At 50.7% G+C, this 20,261-nt stretch overlaps 1 protein-coding gene across 2 annotated transcripts; it reads right to left on the bottom strand.

The window, feature by feature from the left end:
- Nucleotides 1-2,572: 2,572 nt before the first annotated feature.
- MLYCD (malonyl-CoA decarboxylase) lies at nucleotides 2,573-16,496 on the bottom strand (the record flags this gene model as incomplete). 2 transcript variants are annotated; one of them, XM_084257793.1, is made up of 5 exons in its annotated part: nucleotides 2,573-3,106; nucleotides 4,841-4,990; nucleotides 6,563-6,719; nucleotides 8,702-8,814; nucleotides 15,960-16,496. In XM_084257793.1, 5 exons carry the CDS (start codon nucleotides 16,494-16,496, stop codon nucleotides 2,573-2,575), a joined length of 1,491 nt encoding a protein of 496 aa, XP_084113919.1. The 2 variants fall into 2 exon arrangements, with proteins under 2 accessions (XP_084113919.1, XP_084113920.1); XM_084257794.1 differs by lacking the exons at nucleotides 6,563-6,719; nucleotides 8,702-8,814.
- Nucleotides 16,497-20,261: the final 3,765 nt, after the last annotated feature.

The following is a 20,261-nucleotide window of genomic DNA, read 5'->3' as shown; positions in this document are numbered from 1 at the left end:
GCGTGGACAGGAGGCAGGTCAGGCTGAAGGAACATGGAGACTGTCAGACCTGGGCCAGGTTCCAGCCTTGCAGCTGCTCAGCCCTCCAAGGCCTTCTCCAGCTGTGAGCAGAAGCACTCACTCAGGCTGCAGGGTTAGGAGGGGAGTGACCTATGGACCAGAACTGAGAGGAAGGCTAGTTCTCCTTTCCAGAAAACTGCAAATGCAATTTGAAAAAAAAAAAAAAAAAATCCACAGAGCAAAAGGCAAGAAAGAGACCTAGGGTTACCTCTACCCATTTTACTAAGCTACAAATAATTGTGGTGGATAGAAATCCCTGGGCGCTTGTCTCTAAGAATAAATCAAAATGGACTTCTTATTGATTCTGGATTCACTGGCCAGCCTCAGAATCCAATTAAAAGGAGGCTCACTCCGTTTAAATTTAGAATTACCTTCCGCTCAATTCAAACAAAGCCCAGAATCAGCTGATGCCTCCACAAATGTTAGGGCTCCCCCTGATTTAAACAGAACACGGAGAAACCAGTCCCTCGTCAGGAGTGGGGACCACCTCCATGCCCAGGAGGGCAGAACTACGAAGACAAAGGGAGGTGGGGTAGGAAAGAAGACAGAGCAGGGAGAAGGCGAAGGGGAGAGGAGTAAAGACAGAGCAGGAGAGGCTGTGGACAGAAGCCAGAAAGCAGACAGACACTCTGGTTTCCAAATAAGGGGATGCTGGTCCCAGAACCCGCCCAGGGTGAGTACAGGGCAGTCCCTAATCCACAGCGGTCCCCACACTACAATGTGTAGGTGTCTGTAGTAAAGACAGCAATGGTGTGCTTTGCGGGGGTGGGGGTGGTGGGGGTGGTGGAGGGGTGGGGGTGGAGGAGGGAGGTAAAGTAAGGGTGGGTGGCTTCCTTCAGCTGGGAAGTGGGGCACTGGGATCCCCCCGCAGGGGAACAGGGCAATAGTCGGAGACAAAGCCAGTGGCCTCAACCAATATGTCACTCGGTATTTCAGAACAAGAAGGCGTCCAGATATGGAGTGTGAAGTGAGGGACTCCGGGTGGGGGTGGGGGCAGAATCCATGGGGTGGGGGGAGCAGAAAACAATGAGGGGTTTCCTGTAACATGAGGAGATGGGGTTTTGGCTCAATGCAGTATCCTGGAGGTGTCAGAGATGCTTTCCCTTCAGTGATTTGGACTGAGGCATCGAGAAGAGAGACCTATCCATCCGTCCATTCATCCATCCATCCACTTATCCATCCACCACCCATCGGGCTTCATGAAGCACCCTAGTACATGTGAGATACTGTAAGAAGTGATAAGGTTTGACAAAAAGGGAAACTTCCTGATGACTGTGGAAGCTGGGTGACAGCTATACGGGTTCATTATACTCTTCTCTACTTCTGTGTATTTTTGGCTTGAAAGTTTTGTATTAAGTGGGTAAATGTAGAGACCAGACATTTTAAAGTGGGGACCAGCAGCTGCTGCCACAGGCAGCTGACCCTGAGGAGCAGCTGTGCTCCTCCTCAGGGCAGTAGTGTTAGGCCTGTGTGGAGCCCTGGAGCTCAAGGACCTTCAGATGAGCCCAGAGCAGGGCCAGGGGCCTCGGTCAGCTTGCAGCAGGATTCACAAAGAGCAGAATTTCTAGTGGTGACCCTGGGCACACTGTTCTCAGGCAACAAGTCACAGGCAGAAGACGACAGAGATCAGGGGACGGACAGGTCTGGCAGACGAAAAGCACAATGGGGAGCACCTCGCTCACCTAGCTGAGAGCACTGAACACCCCCTGCGAGGCGAGACAGGCAGACACACAGACATGCGTGCCCACAAGCACACACACCTTCCTGCCACAACACAGCCATCACCGCTGCTCCATCTTTGCTCTCTTGCCACACCCCAGCCCTCTCTACAGAGCCCCTGACACGCCAGCGGGCTGGCCGGGGACCAAGGGCGCAGCTGATGTTGCAGCACAGGTCCCAGCTCAGGTCTGGATTTTAAAGACAAAGCCACACGACCTTAAATAACCACGTTTAATGAGTCACAGAACAAACTTGTTCTTTAGCATTAAGTTCATTATGAACTTGAATCACTGTCATTTTAAAGTCTGTCACCCTATTGAAGCCCCAAGCAACAACACCCTTTGTGTTCAATGGTTGAAGTCACGAAGCCCTTATACATTCATGATTCTCAGCGATTTAGCTGGTGGACGTAGAGAGCTGCCAACCCTTCTATGTGCTAGGTTCAAAGGAAAAATCTGCTCTCACCGGCCACCAGGTCCTTGTGAGGCTGGTGGACCCACCCTGGGACCATGGCCCACAGACACTAGGGCTTTCTAAAGGCAGCGGTGCTACAGCACCAACCTGGGCAGGGAGCCAGGCCGAAGGCAGAGACAGAATCTTCTGGAGAGAGCACCGCCTCTCCGCCCAGTCCGTGTCCACCTGTACCCACCACCACCTTGCTCAGCTATGTCTGGGCACAGCCTCCCAGTGTGGGAGGCTGCAGAGTCCTTTGGGTACAGGCCCTCCCGCGCCCAACCCATGTAGAGTATGACCCCTTTCTGGGCTGGGGCACCTGCTTCAGGAAAGGTGGGCTTTAAAGCTTGCTGTTCTTCTGAAACTGGGCCACCAGGCTGAGCACCTGCTCAGAAGCTTTGATGTTCTTGGAGCCCAGGTAGGCGGTGCTGTTGGTGGCCGTCTCCTCCAGGAAGTACCGGTAGTTCACCATCAGGCCACAGGAGCCGGTGATGCCCTTGAGGCTGGTGTCGGCCATCCAGTTGAGGCGCCACATGACTGCCCCATTCTGTAGGTGGAAGTTGGCCACGGGGTTCAGGGCGTAGCCCCGGTGCTTCTCTCCATACAGGTACCAGGCACAGAGCCTCATCAAGGGGGCCTGGAGTGCCCTGACCAGCTTCTCAGACTTTGCCCAGTCACTGCTGCTGAGCAGGCCTTTGAGGGTCTCGTGGGCGGGCCCGCCTGTAAGCTCGGAGATGTCCCTGCACTCTGGCTCTGTGAGCAGCTCGCTCTTCCCTGGCTCCTTGGCCTGCGTGCTCAGGAGCCCCAGAAGCCACTTGGTGAATCCAGGTATAGGAGACAGACTGGAAAATGCCCCCAGGTGAGGAAACTCTTTCTGTAAGGCAGGGGTGGGGTAGGAAAGGAAGGTAGAGACAACACACAAATTCAGCAGGCCCGTCACCAGCCTAGGAAACCTCTGTGTTTCCCACCTGTCTCCTCAGCCTCAGCAGCCTCAGCTGCTATGATTTGCAGAGTGACAATTGAGTTCAGGGTTTTCTTCCTGCAGGGGGCATTTATTAAGGGCCTCATGGGTCCCAGGCCCTGGAGGCACCTCGAGTCTCCCAGGCCCACCTTTACAAGGTGTCTCCGTCTATACCACTGCCCCCTCAGTCAGAGGCACTGCTTCCAGGGGGCACTTGGTATGCAGCCTCTGACCGCAGACCTGGTCCTTCTGGCCCACCGTGCCTCTCTCATGGGCTTCTCTGTGGCCACAGAACCTGGTTTCATGCTTGGCACTCATGTACCCAGTGACAGTTTGTTGAATAAATAATCAGCTGCCCAGCTATATACCACAGGGGGTGCAGAGGAGAGGATAGAGGGGTAGAGACAGGTATTTCTCCACATCCGTCAATACGGTGCCATCATCGCTAATTACAGAGAGAACTCAATGTTCATTTCCAAAACCACAGTATTTTCTGACTATACACATAATAGATACTTACTAGAGATTTTTTTTTTTTTTTTTTTGGAAAATGTGTGATGGAAGCAAAGAAAACCTCCACACTCCGCACGCTTCTCCTACTTTCCGTAGTTTGGTAAAGTCCACTTCCTCATCAGTCGTTGCTCAGCAACGCGTGAGTGGGTTCCCTGCTTTATGACCCGTGTCACGCTTTATGACCCGTGTCATGCGCCTTTTCTCATCATCATTCAAAATTCAAGGCCAACACTTTTAACAACAGAACATGACCTCCCCGTGTTCTTCTCACCGGCTCGGGTTCTACAAAACCCACCGGCGCCCTGGGGCAGGGAGCACTCGGCTTCCTTCCAGATCCCCGCTCGTGACTCCCTGCCGTGTGCCCTCAGGTTGGCTGCGGGAGCGGGACCTGCTCTGACTGGTCCAGAACTAGAGCCTGTGGGTGGGCTGCCCTGACCAGGGCCTGCCCTTCCTGTGAGGGGCTTTCTTACCCTCCTACACCCTCCCTGCCCGTTCATGTACACCTTCAGCAAAGAAGCTGCAACGGAGAAAGCAGCGGCAGGCACGCATCAGACATGCTCTTCCCCACCTCCGGGAAAAGTCACTGCAATGAAGCCGACTCCCAACCGAACCCTGAGATCCCCGGTTGAAGAGCTGATTACGAATTTAATAGGGAGCAGCCAATACTAGAACCCCCACTCCAGCTGCCATTCCTCTGGCAGAGCTTCTGCGGCGCTGTCCATGCTGAAACCACGCAAAGTGGAGCGCCCGGCTCTCGGGGGCGGCTGTGCAGTCTGATGATTTTACCTCATCTTAGATTCTACTCACTCTATTCAATGACACCCCTTAGGAGAAAAAATTAAAAGGCCTACACCCAGAGCAAACACTTTTGTTGCAGGAGGGCCGAAGTTTTCCCCAGGGCAACAAAGAGAATGGCGGGACCATGCCTCACACTTATGCCAGGACAACATGGGAAAACCACAACAGGGTCCTCTGGAGAGAGGCCCCTGGCACACACTGCATCTGGAGGCCACAGGAACAGCCAGAACTGGCACTGTCTTTGGCACTGGTTCCAGCTCCTGAGTGGTCCCAGGGTTCCTGGGAAGCACCTCACCCCACCCCTGAGATGGCTGGCAGGGGTGCCCCATCACTCACCTGCAGTTCTTTCACCACCCGCTTTATGAGGAAGGTGCCCAGCTCCACGCCCTGCAGGCCTGGCTGGGTGAGGTTGATGGAGTAGAACACGGCCGCCGCGATTCTGTTCTTCTCTTCGCTCTCGGACGGAGGGGACTCCTTCACTATTGCCTGGAGGACATTCACCACCAGGTGAGAGGCGTGGACGTGCCCACAGCTGCACTTCACCCTCCTTTCTGGGCCCTGAGCTCTCCTCTGCCCCCCTGGGACCCTGGACTTGAGGTCACGGTGATGAAGATGGATCTCCTGGCCTCTGTTCTGTTTGGAAACCTCTCCAGAACCCCAGGGTTTGTCCCTGTGTGGATCCTTTCCCTCCCTTTGAGATTCTTTGTTGAACAGCAATTTATATCCCTTTCCTCTTTTTCATGCCTTGGTATAAACTGACACTTGATCAACCTGCTCCCCTACAATATCCAGAAGTTTGATGATGTCAAAATCCTAAGCTGCCTCCACATTTAGGTGTGTGAGAGCAATCCAGGGCAGAAGCTCCCGGGCGCCCTTTAGTATTTCCAGCTCCAGAAACGGGAGCCTGCGCAGTGTGTGACAGTCTGCTCTCAGTTTGGAGCCTCTCCCGGGACAAAGTCCTCACAGTGCAATTTTTACAGCAAGAGGAAGGCATCTTTTCTGTGTTAGTAGATGTTGCCCAAGTGCCCTCAGAGAGGCTCAGTAGCTCTGAGTGTGAAATACCCCTGCACCAGCAAGCTCTCCCTGTGACCAAGAACAAAGGCCCAGAACCTTGACTCCATGGCTCTTCTGGTGACCTTCTGATGGAGGACACGCTGCGTGTCTGTCCTCACCCCACAGCACTCCCAGGGGCCTGTCATATCTTCATCTCTCCAACCTCCCAATGGCTTATTGGGTTGGCAGCCCTCCCTCACTGGCTGTGGGGTCTTGCTCCCCCTCACCTGTCCTTATGTTTCCTGGCCTGTGCCCCCAATCCCAGGCCCAGAACTGGTGGCACTGGCTTATCCATCCCCAGGCCAGCCCTGGAATGAGAAGCGATGCTTGCCAGAGGCGGGCGGGGCACCCACGCCCCAACTGCAGGGCTCTGGGTCCAGCTGGCATATAACCTGGGCCCTTTCTAAAATTTCTCAATCATGAGTCTTTTAAATTCCCCCCAAGAGGTCTCCCCAGTGGTGCAGCAGGTTGAGCGCAGCGCCGTGAAGCTGTCTGCAGCCTCTGCAGAGCGTGGTTCGATTCCCGGTGGGCCAGGGAGATTCCCACATGGCACGGCAGACCTCTCCTGTCTCGCCCGCTGCTCCCCTTAGCAGTGCTTTCGGTCTGTCTGCCTGTTCTGTCCCCAGCTCTGTCTCTGGTGAATCCTCTCACCCCCCCATGCCTCTGGCCTGTACCCCAGCTCTTGTATGCATAAACAAATAAATCTTAAAAAAAATTCCCCCATACATTAAACAAATGCTGCAAAGTGGAACACAGGGCCTTTCTGGTTCTTTTCACCTCACAAAAGTGTTGTGCAGCAACTCAACCACTCCTCAGCTAGAAGCCAGCAGAGACAAGTGCTCTCTCCTTCCAAGTCTGCAGCTACCAAGTTGGAGATTTTATCCAGCCAATTCCCACATCTGCACAAGCCTAACACAATCGATCTTTCAAGAAGGGGTTCAGCCAAGGTGAAACCACTTAAGGGGCCCTGGAACGCTCGTGGTGTCCTGAAGCCCCACTCTGTACCTGGATGTTGCTGGAGATATCACTGGTCAGCGCTACGTGCAGGACCACCAGGGGCTCCCCCAGGGCTGAGCAGTGGGAGAAGAAGTAGCACCTCCTGTAGGGCCCCACGCGCTGCTTCATGTCCATCCAGCTCTTCACCGGGTGCACAGCCTCTGCCCTGCCAGGGGGTTAGAGGGAGACACGTCCAGTCAGTCCCACACCTGCGGCGTTTCCTTGGAGCTATTCACTAATGCAGAGAAAGTCCTCGAAATCAGCTTCAGTGGCCACTTCAGGAAAATTCAGAGAATATCACTTTAATGTGAAACACCAATGACTTTGAGAAGAAGTAAAATTAATGACCATTTTACACAAAACTGTGCTCTGATTCTCAGCGCCCAGTGGATTTGGGACACCCTGTCTCTCGTTCTGCTGGATCTCTGGGTGTGGAGCCAAAGAGGCAAACACCTGTGGGATCTGGTGGCCTCACCCAAGCACTGTGTCCTCGGCATGGGCCACGGCAGACACTCAGCCCTCACACAGCACACAGGACAGCACCAAACACCTCCACCCGACGAGACAATGTGGACGGCAGGAGGTGGAAGAGAGAAGTGGTGGAAAGAGAGTCTGAGGGTGAGGACAAGCCTGGCACCCCAGGGGTATCTCACTGTGCATGGCACTATTAGGGTTGGGTTTTTTTTTTTTAATTTTCTAGGCAGTCCAAGTTTTAATTCTGGTCCTGCTGGCTGAGCAGCCTTAACAAAATTACTTAGCTTTTCTCTCAGCCTCAGCTTCCAAATCTGTGAAATGGACCCAGTTATCTTTGTTTCCATTGCTTCATTGGGAGGATTCAATATGACAAGAACTAATCAATAATAGGCCTGTGCTCAACTGCTTCATTCAATTCAAATGTATTAACCTTTCTCTACCAGAGATGTAGCCTTCTGGAGGAAATATAAAGGACTGTGGGTCCTTCCCAAGGCTTTTAGGTTCTCGACGCGGCAGCTCTTCACTTGACCTGCTTTCACACTCCCCCCCCCACAGTCTCCTTTCCTCTGCCTTGGGCTAGGTGTAAGGCTGGTTCAGGGCCCTTTATGAGTCACATGGGAAAAAGCCAAACATGGGCTGAGGAAAGAGAAAGGAAAAGATAGATTTTCCTGTCATCTATAAGAACTTCTGGATTATAAGAACTGACAGATTTCTTTATAACAAAATTTCCAAAGAAGGAGCTGGACTGGCTCAGGAGTGGTGGAGGACCCAAGACAATGTCTTTCATCCATAAAGGTAGGAAAGGCCCTGGACACACAATTTTTTTTTTTTTTTTAAGGAAAAAAAAAAAAACAACAAAAACAAAAACAAGAAAAACAAAAGCAAAGTAGCCACCACCATCCCTCTTACCCTTAACTCTTCTCTCCTGCCTTGTCACCTCTGGAAATCTCAGCTGGATTATCAGGGTCCTCTACTTGACTTCAATTTTTCTTTGTCAGTTCAGCCACTTTGTTTCCTTACTATTACCCACATGAGTGAAATCATCCAGCCTTTGTCTTTCTGACTTCACTTTGCATAAACCCCTCAAGTTCCTTCCCTTTTGCTGCAAATGGCAACATTTCATCTTTTCTTATAGCTGAATCACATTCCACTGTGAGTAATACATACCACATCTTCCTCCAACCCTCTGCGGATAGGGACTTAGGCTGCCTCCATGTCTCAGCTATTATAAATAACGCAGCAATTTTAGGGATTTTATCCAAGGGAGAAAGTTTAGCAGCTAGCTCATCTAGTTAGCTGCTACCTGAATTACTAATGCAAATACTTGGTCCAGTGACTTCATACAGCTCTACTAATGAGTCTTGGGAAAAAGTGGGCCTGTGCATTTGAAATGAGACCCTACATTTAATGAGGACAAATGAGACCCCAAATTTAATATGAGGTAGAATAAAGGCCCCACATTTAAAATGAGATCAGAAACGAATGCCCACACTTACTGGGGACAGAAATGTCTCTGTGCCCTTGTCCACTCAGTGATCCGGGATTCACCTGCCTGGACAGCCACCACAGCTGTGAAGCCCTTGTCTGGGCTTTATCAAGCTCCAGATAAAGTGTACATATGAATAGAGATCGGCTTTCAGGGGAAAATAGGAAAAAGGGAAGCCAGCAACTTACTCGCTGATTTTCTGTAGCACTTCACAGGGTGAATGCCAGGTGACTCGCTCCAGGGTCAGGAAGCCAGAGGAGAACCATTCGGACAGCATGCCTTTCAGCACTCCATTCATTTCCTGTAAGGACAAGAGACAGTTGTGGGCCTCCCCAAGAGAGAATGCCACCCACCTCGGCCCGCCTCCAGCATAGTGAATGCAATGAACCCAGCACAGAAGACTGCCAGAAGATTCTCCAGCCGCCTCTTTCTGAGTTTGTGCAACTGAGTTCTTCCCCCACATTAAGACCGAGTTCAACCTTTTGAGCACAACCACTTCAACCTCAAGCCGTCTGCATGAGTGTTCCATGGGGACTGAGTTGCTCAAGTCAAATACCGCATCCGTACTTGTTCACCTAGTGCACCCAACTGGAAATTCAAAGCTGGCATCACGCGGCATGGCCTATCGCAAAGGACACGAACACCGAGCTCAAGTCCTCCTCTCAGGAACATTCGATTTGCCAAACCTTATTCCTTGTTTCCTAAGAGAAACAAGCACTGGATCCAGGTCCCCTATTTCTCTAAGGAACGTACTTTCACACTTCTGGAGTCAAGGGGCACCTCTGAAAGGATGGCGGGTCAGTTTCACTGGTACCATTTTTCCCCTCCCTTCTCGGGACTTACGTTACTAGTGAATCTGGCAATCAGTACATTTAGGTTTGATGAATCTCTTCTAATTCACCTCACAATAACTTCATTACTTTCTAAAAGGATTACTATTCCAAAATACACTTGCACAGAGCCCTCTGAGTCAAGAAAAGCAAGAGGTGTTTGTGTTGGAGCAGAACCATCAGGGTTTAGCTGACGGTGACCCCGCTGACCATGTAACAGCAGTGACCCGAGCGCCAGAGCAGAGGGGAGGCCCCAGGCAGCAGACCCGGATCACAGGGCAGCCAGACATTAGCAGAGCTGTCCTGAAGCAGCTGTGTCCTTAAAGCCTGGAAGCAGTGTGTTCTTTGCACCCATCTTTTTCTTTGTCCTTCCATTCAGCTGGAAGGAGGTGTGATGGCTAGACCTAAAGCAGTCGTTCTGGGCCATGAGGTAATTTGGAGAATGAAGGTTTTTCGAGGGAGAGCAACAGGATGGAAGTCGGGTCAACTGAGGGCACTGCAGAGCAGAATCAGTCCTCAGTGGCCTCGCTGCAAACTTTTCCATGAGATAAATTCTGTTACTCAAATCACTTATTTTGGGTCTGTGTTACTCATAGACAAATCACATACTAACAGATACACTGAATTGAGTAACGGTAAACATCTGGTATAGGACTGACCTTATGAATCTTTGTCTAAGAGTCACAGAGACCCTGATGGATAACTCCGATAACTAAGAGTGGAGTTGTAAAAATGTCACAGGATCATTTCACATTTTAATCCCTAGTAAAAGGTCTCAAGACTTTGTCACTGAAGGGTAAGTTGCAGTTATGGGTTTGTGGCTCAGAAAAGGCTTTAGAATGAAGTGAAATCTCAATTTAAATACTTCAAAGAGATTTAAATTTAAATACTTAAGGCCTGGAGCACAGAAGAGGCTACAAATTTGTTCTGTGGGATTCCATGAGGGAAATAAAACTAGGATCAACTGGGGGAAGTCACAGGTAGTCTGACTTTGACAGAACTCACTGTAAAGGACTTATGACTGGCTGGGGCTGCCCAGATGTCTCCTGGAGGAGCGACCTCACTGGGTGCCAAGTGAGCGCAGGTCCACAGGACTTGGCGGTGCCGCCTGAAGAAAGGCAGCTGTACCAGATGACCGCGGCAATTCCTTTAACCTTCGATTCCATAAGCATCTAGTGTCCTTTGCCTGGCTCTACACTCTGTAAGGGCAGAAGTCATTTCTGATTCATTCCTCTAGTGCCCAAAGCACAGAAGGGGAGGGGGGCGATCCCTGTGGAAAGTGGTTGATAAATTGGTAGCAACTGAAAAATAAAAGCATTAGGAGAAGGGAACAGGGGAGGGGCAGGAAGGAAGGGGCAGAGCTGTCATTTGCTAGGCAACAGAACCTGCTCTTTATGAAACTATTGATTGCGCTTGACCACAGTGGTTCCTGGTCTTCCTGGGGGCCTCACACACTCTTGAGCATGTGTTAACAACCAGGGATCCTCTCCCTGGAAAAATGCCAACCAGCCAAGTTCCATGCCCTGGCATCTCCATTACATTCAGGAAACAGGAAAAAGCCATAACTATCTAGTTTTAGTATTGATCATGAAAGAAACCCTTTGGCTGGTGAAAACTCTCCCTCTAAATGTCTCTTCATTCTATTCCGGACTGCTGGCTGCTCTAAACTATATGCTGGTGCAGAGAAGAGGGAATCCAGGTGAAAGGTTAGCAGTCTCCACTGCTTAGCCCACCGGGACCACAGCTGTCCGGCCAATATCAACCACCCAGGCAACACGCTGCCGGGCCACCAGGAACAGGAGGAACAGAAAGCAAAAAGCTGTGCGCTCACGCGGTCATTTACCAACAGCCCAAGCCTCAGAAACGCCACTGCTGGGGCGCCGGCGGCACTGGAGTCCACATTCGGTCAGCTTTTTCCGTCCCGTGCACTGCACCCATCTCGGAAAACAGCTGAGAAGGCCAGCCAGCTTGCCCTCTGAACAGAGAAACAGCTAGCTCCTCGGTCCCTTCTGAAGTTTGGGGCTCTCAAGGTCTCCTTGCTTCTGGTATGTGAAGAAAAAGCTCTCTTCATTGTCCAGGGGCCCTGAAAGCCAGCGGAGGGGCTGACAGTGCTGAAGCGAAGGCATTTCAGTCCCATTCCCATTCACCGCAGCCCTCGGCCCTCAGGGGACCAGGGCAGACGCTAACAACAGAGAAGCGAAGCACAGAATTTAGTAGAAGCAATGCCTGCTACTCTCACTTAAAATCAGGACAAGTCCACCAAAGAGGCCACACAATAAAGCATCTGGCATGGCTGGGAATCAAATGGAGGGGACGGGCCCCGTGTTTGTCCCTCGCGTGCAGTGCCACCCATGCTGCTGTCTAGGCTCCACACCCCCCATTTCCATATCCCACCTCCCAGCAGACCCTCCATTCTCTAAATGCCAACTTCCTTCCATCACCCACAAACTGCTGATCTGTGCTCCGACCTTCTCCCACAATGGAGACTCAGCTCCATTTCATGGGGATCTTGTCTGGAAAAAAAAATCAAACTCTTCCACCTCTATGGGTCTTTGAAAAAACAAAAAAACAAAAAGCATATAACACCCCACCCCTACATTCAGGCCCACACTCACACACATAGCCCACAGCTGGGTAACAGGGCATTTGATTTGAGGAGCGCCAGTTGGCATGCATTCTGTTCTGCTAAAGACAAGGCACTTGGCGGGAGTCTGCCAAGGTTAGCAGCCACCTCTTACATTCCTTTCCTGCACCCCATGTTTAAGCAGAAAGCTGAAGACAGGAAGGAGTATGGAGCGATAGCGATTGCGATTGCCAGGTGGATTTGAACCTGCCCCTCTGAGCACAAAGCCCTGGCATCTGTCTCAGAAAAGAACACGCAGAATGGGACTTCCACCGAGGGTCACACACCCATGCCAGGACCAAGCCTCTTCACTCACTTGGAACTCTGACAGAGGAAAAGAGCATGTTTTGCAACAAGAACACTATCTGGTAACCAACAGGACTGTTTAAAACCCTGGCAGTTTCTAATCACAGAAGGTAGGGATATTGACCAGTGCCTTTTCTACTAATTCTTTAATTATGGAACCAGCTAAAATTGCTTCCTGGAAAAAGTTCCTTAAGATCAATTTACGTATAGTAATTCAGAGTTCTGAAAATGACATCAAGAGGCCATACCATGCGAGTGTAGACTCAGTATGGGTGCAAAAGCCCCAGGCTGGGCTCTAACAGACTTAGGCTTCTGCTGACCTTTGAACTCACTGTGGGGCAAATATCCATCCTCCCCACATGTGGGACCTGCTACCTTGAGAAACAGCACAGATCTGTGACCTTTGCCAGTCTGTAAAACCTTCTTCCATGAAAGCACTAGTATCTTCCCAGCAAAAGACTTGTTATTGACTCTAAACTTCCTATGAAAAGGATTAAGCATGCCCCACTAGAGAGAAAAGAAACCTTATCTGATTAAAAACATCAAAGGAAAGCAAATCAGCCCTGTCTGGGCACCCGTGTTTGGTATTCATGCACGGCTGCACGCAAGACAGAAATGTCAGTCTCCTGGATTCTTTCCAGGCTTCTGATAATCACCATCCCTGATCTAAGAGCAAGGTCTTCACGATCGGTGCCCACATTTGTAAACTGTGTAGGTAGCAAAGCTTCACCATATCCCTCAGTGCATTTCTCAGAAGCAGGCTGACCTTCAACATACTGACCACAGTCTCACCTCTAGCACAGAGCCAACTGGCCCAAGGGTTAAGTGACTTGGCTAGTACCCTCTAAAGCCACAGCAATGGGTGGCATTCAGGACAGTCTCAATGGATGGCAAAGACAGTACTGGGCATTAGGGCCTTCCCTCTCCACTGCTGCTGCTTCTGCTGCTCCTGTCCTGTAAGACATCTGTTTGTGGCCTCCCACTTGCCAGTTACTTGAGCCCTAGAGGACTCAGCAAGAACTTGTAATGGGCACGTGGATTGGACTGGCCTGGAGAAATGCGCAGGCCCAAGTCCCCAGTCACTCTCCTGTGAAGCACTGCATGTTCACTTGACCTTCTCTTTCAAGTCCAGAGGTTGGCAGGGGCCAGTCTGGGTAGTGTATTTGTATGTCGGGCTGTCCCAGGCACAGGGTGACACCAGCCAGGGGCAATCCAAATGTCTGCTGTCTCTCTTGGCAGGCAGAAACCTTCTGGGCATCCTGCCAGGCTCAGAACTCAGAGTGGAGCCGTGTGATGTCCAGACAAATGGGAATGGCCAGTGTGCCCACTCGGACTTGGTCATCTGGCGGGGCACTCTCCAGCCTATCCCCAGGCTTCATTCGAGCTGTTCATTTAGTTGGGGGCGGGTTAGGGTGGGGTTGGGAGTAAAATGCTCCAAAAGCTCATCCTGGGGCTAATGCATGGAATTCTAGTGAGGGGGTAGACAATAACATGTGCCAAGATGCTGGAACCTGGGGGAGACTACCTGAAGCTAGAGTGGTAGGCAAAGTAGAGTGAATGAGCAGGAGCGGAGGTAGCCCTTTTAACAGGCCTCCCCATTAGCTCTGGGTTCAGGAACTTTCTATCCAAGAGCCGACTTGGCTAGGCAGGAGGGTCGGTGGAAGGGAGTAATGGATATTCCCAGGACAGTTGACTCTACACCAAAAACGCTCAAGGAGAGACACTAAATGCCACACTGCCAGCCATGTGAGGTGTGATGAGCATTCCTGGGACGTTCCAGACCACTGCTAAGATGGAAGCTCACGCTGCACCTCAGGAGGAGGAAACTGTCACAAATAAAGGCTATTAAATACTTGATTCACTGAAAGTAGGTAACACGAAGCCATTAGTTAGCTGGGTTGTTTTAGCTTGCCCTTGACTTTACAGAAAAAGACAAGTTATAAAAGAATAAACGCGTTTTAGATGTAGTTAAGCTGTCAGCTCCAAGAGCTGGTAATGAGTGATGAAATACAGAGCTATGGAGTCATTGAGCCTGGCCCTGGATTGCAGCTCTCCCCAGCTCCGTATACTGGGCAGCTGCACTTGACCAGGACAAGCTTTAGTCATCTACTTCCTCTGTTTTAGGGCTAAGAAAGGATGAGGATGAAATGAGCAAGGACACAAAAAAGCAGTCATCTCCTACCAGATCTGCTACTAATTCTCCCCACGGAGACAGAAGTTTCTGCTCTTGGACCAAGTGACGCTGGCACCCTGAGCATGCCTGGTGCAAGTCAGTCATGCAAAGATCATGTGCTGAGTGGACAGATGGATGGATGGATGGATGGATGGCTTCATTCAGGGAGAGGCAGCATTCTATGTCATTCTCAAGCCTCCTGTGCAATAACAATCAATGCAGCCGTGGCTCCTGCTTCGAGGAAAAAAACCCTACTGAGATTGCAGATAAAGCCAACTCTCCCTCGAGAGGAATTGGAGGGACCTTTGGCTGACTTGGGAATGCAGGTGGTGTATAGAGCACACAAACCAGCCATTCAGACTGGGCCTGAGCCGGAGCATGGTGAATTCAGATTATGGCTCTGTGTAATGCTTAGCATTGAAGGTTAACCAGCTATCAAGAGCAATCAAGTCATACTACTGTTACCACTGAGATAAACCCCACCTTTAACTATAGCCAATGTTTATGCTTCTAAGACTAAGTAGTCAAAACAGTTTCTGACCAACACCATAATTCACACAGTAGGACGGGGACATAAAATATAGTGCAAAGAACACTGGGTTTGCATGGGTGATTGAACACATAACTATTTGCCCTGAGTTCTTGGTCAAGTCACACAACCTCACTACCAGTTTCCTTTACTGTAAAAGGGGACATGTATGCCATGCATCTAAGGGTGAGGCAATGAACATTAAAAACTATCATGCCAGTGTTAGTAGTTCATAAATGAATTGGGACTTCATCATCCCACTGGTGAATTTTTTTAAGCACCTACAAATGTTACCATCTGAAACATTTACATCTCCCCCCCCCAAAAAAGGGCAAGTCACTCCTCTCCATATTCAAAACCAACAGTATGAAAGGACCATATTCAACTATCAGCCATCAAGTGCTCATTATTTAAATCTCAAAGTATATATACACTTGCATTCAACGTGAGCTCATTTGTACTAAGCATCTGGCTTAGTACAAGAAGTCAACTTAGAATCATTTTAGGGTTTAACTTAGGAAAGCGAACTGCCCAAAGTTCTGTGGCAAAGAAAACTTGAAGGCATCCGGACTCATACACAGTGGCCACTGGTGATTTGTCTTTCTGCACATTATAGGACTTCTTAGGACTATGTCACACGCCCTCCAGGTTTTCAGAAGGCTGGCTGACTGAGTTCAGAGCTCACTCAAGTATACCACACATAGATGAGACCTCTTGGCTCGAATAAGAGACATCATGGACCGCGCTTGGCAAGTGCCGAGTTTCTAGTAAACATTACATGTCTAGTAAGGACTGCAGCAAGGTAGATTCAGAAAACATAGGGTTTCGGGGTGGGGGGGGGCACAGCGTCGGGCTGGGGAAGAGGGAGTGTTTGGGCCTTGATAGACGCAGAGGGTCCTCAGGAACCCTGGGGCAAGGTGGGGGCGTGGCCCTGGCTGACCCCGCCGTCGGGGGGGAGGGGGGAGCGGCCCGGGCGGGGCCTTACCCGGACGTGCGGACCCTCCACCAGCTTGAGGGCCTGCGCCTCGAGCAGGTCGGCCCGCAGCCGCACCAGAAAGCGCACGCCTCCGTCCAGCTTGCTGATGTGGTGGAAGAGGCCGCGATAGCGCGGCACCAGGGCGTAGCGCAGCCGGTCCTCGGCCTGCAGCAGCACGGCCGCCTCCCGCGGCTGCTGGCGTAGCTGGAGCACGCCCGCGCTCTGCTCGGCCACCTGGCCGTGGTCCACGCCGAAGCCCTGCGCCAGGCGGCCCAGCAGCTCGGCGCGTTCGGCCGCCTCGGCCAGGCCGCCGTAGAAGCTCACGAAGTCCGCGCACTGGCCCTCGGCGGGCGCCGGCGTCTTCTCGCGCAGCTCGTAGGCCGGCGTGGGAGGCACCGCGCGGCGCAGCAGCTCGTCCATGGCCCGCTCCAGAGCGCCGGCCGCCCGCCCGCTCGCCAGCCGGGGTCCGGGCGGCCGCGACGGCCGCGGCGGGAGCCGCAGCGGGAAGAGGCGCCGAGCCTGGAGGCTTGGCCCGAGGCCTCGCATGGCGCCGGGCGACAGCTGCTCGGGGGAGCGCCCGTCGCCACCGCGGCCGCCGCGCTTCCGGCTTCCGGCTTCTGACGCGCACCGCGCGCCGGTCCTATTGGCCAAGGCCGGGGGATGGGCGGGGCGGCAGCCAATCCGGGAGTGGCGCCGTGGGGGCGGGGAGAGGGGAGCGGAAGGCGTGGCGAGGGGCGGGGCGCGGGCGAGGCCAAGTGCAGCCAAAGGTCCAAGCCAGCCGCCCAGCGCGCCGCCTCCGCGCCCCGCAGCCGCCAGTGACCTGGCCGCCCAAAGTCACCGTCTCGGCCCCCGTCCTCTATCCCCGCCGAGCTCTCCAACCTCATGGGGCATGCAAGGACCTGGGCTCCACTCCCTGAGATTCTGATGCAGTGTGTCTGGGAAGGAAGGAAGGAATCTGCGGGCTTCTCTGCAAGGGGCTTTTGTCTTGACCCCTGCCTGGGCGCTCTCAGTTCGTTGTCAGGGTCTGACTATAGCGACAGCCCGCAGAGCTGCAGCCTGCAGCTTCAGGAGCTCTGACGCACACTTCCAGCTGCTGGCTGCGACCTATTCATGCTGTCTCTCCTTCCTTGGTCTTCATCCATCCATCCAGCCACCCATTCAACAGGGATAAAATGATGAAACAGACGGACCTGATCCACCCCCATGGAGCTACAGTCTAATGGTGGAGACATAATAACTACAACATTGTGATGAAGTGGTGTAAAGGAAATAAACACAGTGCAGTGATACAGTATGGCAGGGTTGGGGTGGACTTTCCAGTGTGGACAGGGTGATCCAGGCAGGTCTCTGAGAAGGTGACCTTTAAGTTGAGACCAGAATCTAGTCAAGGGGTGGGGAAAAGGAGAAAGATGGGGGGAAGCTACTCATGCATTCTTTCAAGTTCAAAAGCAGTTTTTATAACCTCTGCCTGCCATTTATCCCAACATCTAAGTTTTATTGATTTCCATTTTCAAAGAACTCCTGATTCCTACCTTCTCTTTGGCCTACTGCCCTAAAGCCCTGCTACTTCTCACCAGGACCACAGCGGTAACCTCTTTGCTTCCAGGCTTGGTCCCTCCAATCCATTCACAACATTAGCTCTGAGTGAATTTCTGAATTATCCATTTAAACATGCTATTCACGGGCGCAATAACCAAATGCTTTTGTGTAACAGGCAAGACTCCCCTCTCTAGCCTCTGTCTCTCTGCTTCTCATGTCCCTCAGTATAAGGCATGATGGCTTCCTAATTTTTAGATTTTGGGATCAGTTTTGAAAACACTGGGAAGACTGGTGGAGGACCGGCACAGGGATGGGGGAGAGGCACTGGTGTTGACAGTGGCTGGCATCCCCAAGTCTGTAGCCTTCTAAACACCCATTTCAGAGTCTCTCCCTACAGGACTGAGATTTCTGTCATGGTCAGTGAGATACTAGAGGGGGTTGGCAGGACTTGATGTCAAATTTTTGCAAAAGAAAACCTAGCTAGGAGCTCCCTGTGCCCTTTGAAAAAGAGAAGCCTCATGTAGGTACAAAGCATGAAGGCAGAGCATTGAGGAGCCTACTGCTCACAGATGGTGAACAGCATGCCTAGGACTGGTGGGCTCTGAAGGCAGGGGCTTTCTTGTTTGAGGATATACAGGGCAGCTGGTAATGGGTAGGAACTGGAGGGTAGATACCCTCCCTTTTTTCATCCATGGTGGTCAGTAACTGATGCCCACAAAAAACCCCTCCTGTGTCTTCTTGAGGTGCCCGTGATGGGAGGCAGATGGGTGCTGGTGCTAAGCCCTTTACACCCCTCTGTGTACTAACAACACTAACACTTACTGAATTCCATCTGAATCCTTAGCACTTAAATGCACCGTCTCGTATAATCCTCACAAGAACAAGAACTCAGAAGGAAAGAACTAGTGTTCCCATTTTGAGAAGGCACAGAAAGATATGGGGACTTGAGCAAAGCTCACAAGTAGTAATGGCAGCTTCCTAGCTCTCCCCAGAACTGGAGTGCGGAAGAGCTACTGGTACCCAGGCTAGTCTCACTCCCAAGTCTGCTCTTCCCACCCTATGCTAAAATGAGGATTTCAGTAATATTTAGAGCTGAGTGTATGTTAGTGTTGGAATGTTAAGAAAAATAGATACAGAAACAACATGCCAAATCCCTCCTACATGGCACGGTAAATCTCACGTTAACTCTGCCGCCTGGTTGTCCCCAATGACATAAAGCTTGGAAAGTCACCCTGTTAGTAAATAGTAAAGTGACTCCAAAGCTTTTGCTTTTTCTACTCTCCTGAGTTAGTTTATAGACAGGTTTCCTTCCTCACAGGCCATTTGGGAATCACAGATTTGCTTCCCAACTCAATCCCAGTGATGATGGGAACCAACAGGGAGGTGACAGCTATTACTTTATAATGGAGAGGGCACACTGAAGGAGGGAGCTTCTCTAATATATATTAGAAATTATGACTGTACAATAATTAAACAGGAATGAATAGACAATATCTTGAAACCCAACAGAAAATCTAGAGCTAGACCCAGACAAGCTCAGTACTCAGTATGTGCTAATGGTGGCATCTCACATCACTGAGGGAAGTGATGGTTCTTAGAATAAAAGAACAAAGACAAATCCTAACCTCAGGCTGTATAAAATGAATTCTCAATGGCTAAAGGATTTAAATTAAAAAAAAAAAAAAGGAAACAGAAGTGTTAGAAGAAAATAATCTCAGAGCAAGGTTTTTTTTTTGTTTGTTTAAGATTTATTTTATTTATGCTTACATAAAATATGCTTACATAAAAGCTGGGGTACAGGCCAGAGATGCGGGGGGTGAGAGGATTCACCAGAGACAGAGTGGGGAACAGAACAGGCAGACTGACTGAAAATACACTGCTGAGGGGAGCAGCGGGGGAGACAGGAGAGGTCTGCTGTGCTATGTGGGTAGTTCCCTGGCCGGCTGAGGATCAAACTTGTGCTGAAAAGAGGCTGTGGATTGCTTCATAGTGTGGTGCTTAACCCCCTGTGCCACCAGGGAGGCCCAGAAGGTCTTTTAAAGTTTGACACAAACCCAGAGTCCAAAGAAGAAGAGATGTTTAAATATATAACATCTTTAAAAAGCTTTTTATGATTAATAACAACACAAAATTTTTAACTATAAAGCTAGTTTGGAGAAGTACCTGCAAGTGCTTCCACACACCAACGGCTGATTCTCATGATACATAAGTAACCACAAAGCCATATGGGAAAAAGACTGTCAATACCACAGAAAAATGGAGAAATGACAGCATCAGCGATTTCTTAGAAAAGGAAAGAATATGATTCTTTAAAATACGAGAAGTGCCCAACTTCACTCATAATAACAAGATAAGATGCAAATTAAAAGCCCAGAGGGCTACCAGTTTCCATGACTGGGCTGTTCTGGACAGAATGTTGGCTGACAACCCGTGCTGTAAGCATTCCTGGAGGGCACAGAAATTGGTACAACCCCTGTGAAGGGATCATCACAAATTAACCAACAGTACACAATGGCCTGACAATTTGTATAAAATGTTGACTGAGAAAAGCATAATGTGGCTAAAATAAAATATAAAACTTATCTAGGGCCGTAGACTTGCAAATCAAAGCACACAAAATCAGGTATGAGCCCACACTGTGTCCTGCTGGTTAAGGGGATTTTAAAGGGGGAAAGATAAGGGCGGGGGGAAGGATAGAATTGCCTAAGATCCAGGAGTGGTTACAGATCATATTTCTTCTAGTCAACTGGTGGTCAGTCAAGCTGGCCTTGG

The sequence above is a fragment of the Talpa europaea genome (genome assembly GCF_964194135.1).
Source record: "Talpa europaea genome assembly, chromosome: 16".
NCBI lineage: Eukaryota > Metazoa > Chordata > Mammalia > Eulipotyphla > Talpidae > Talpa > Talpa europaea.
This window is presented reverse-complemented; position numbering and strand designations above follow the sequence as displayed.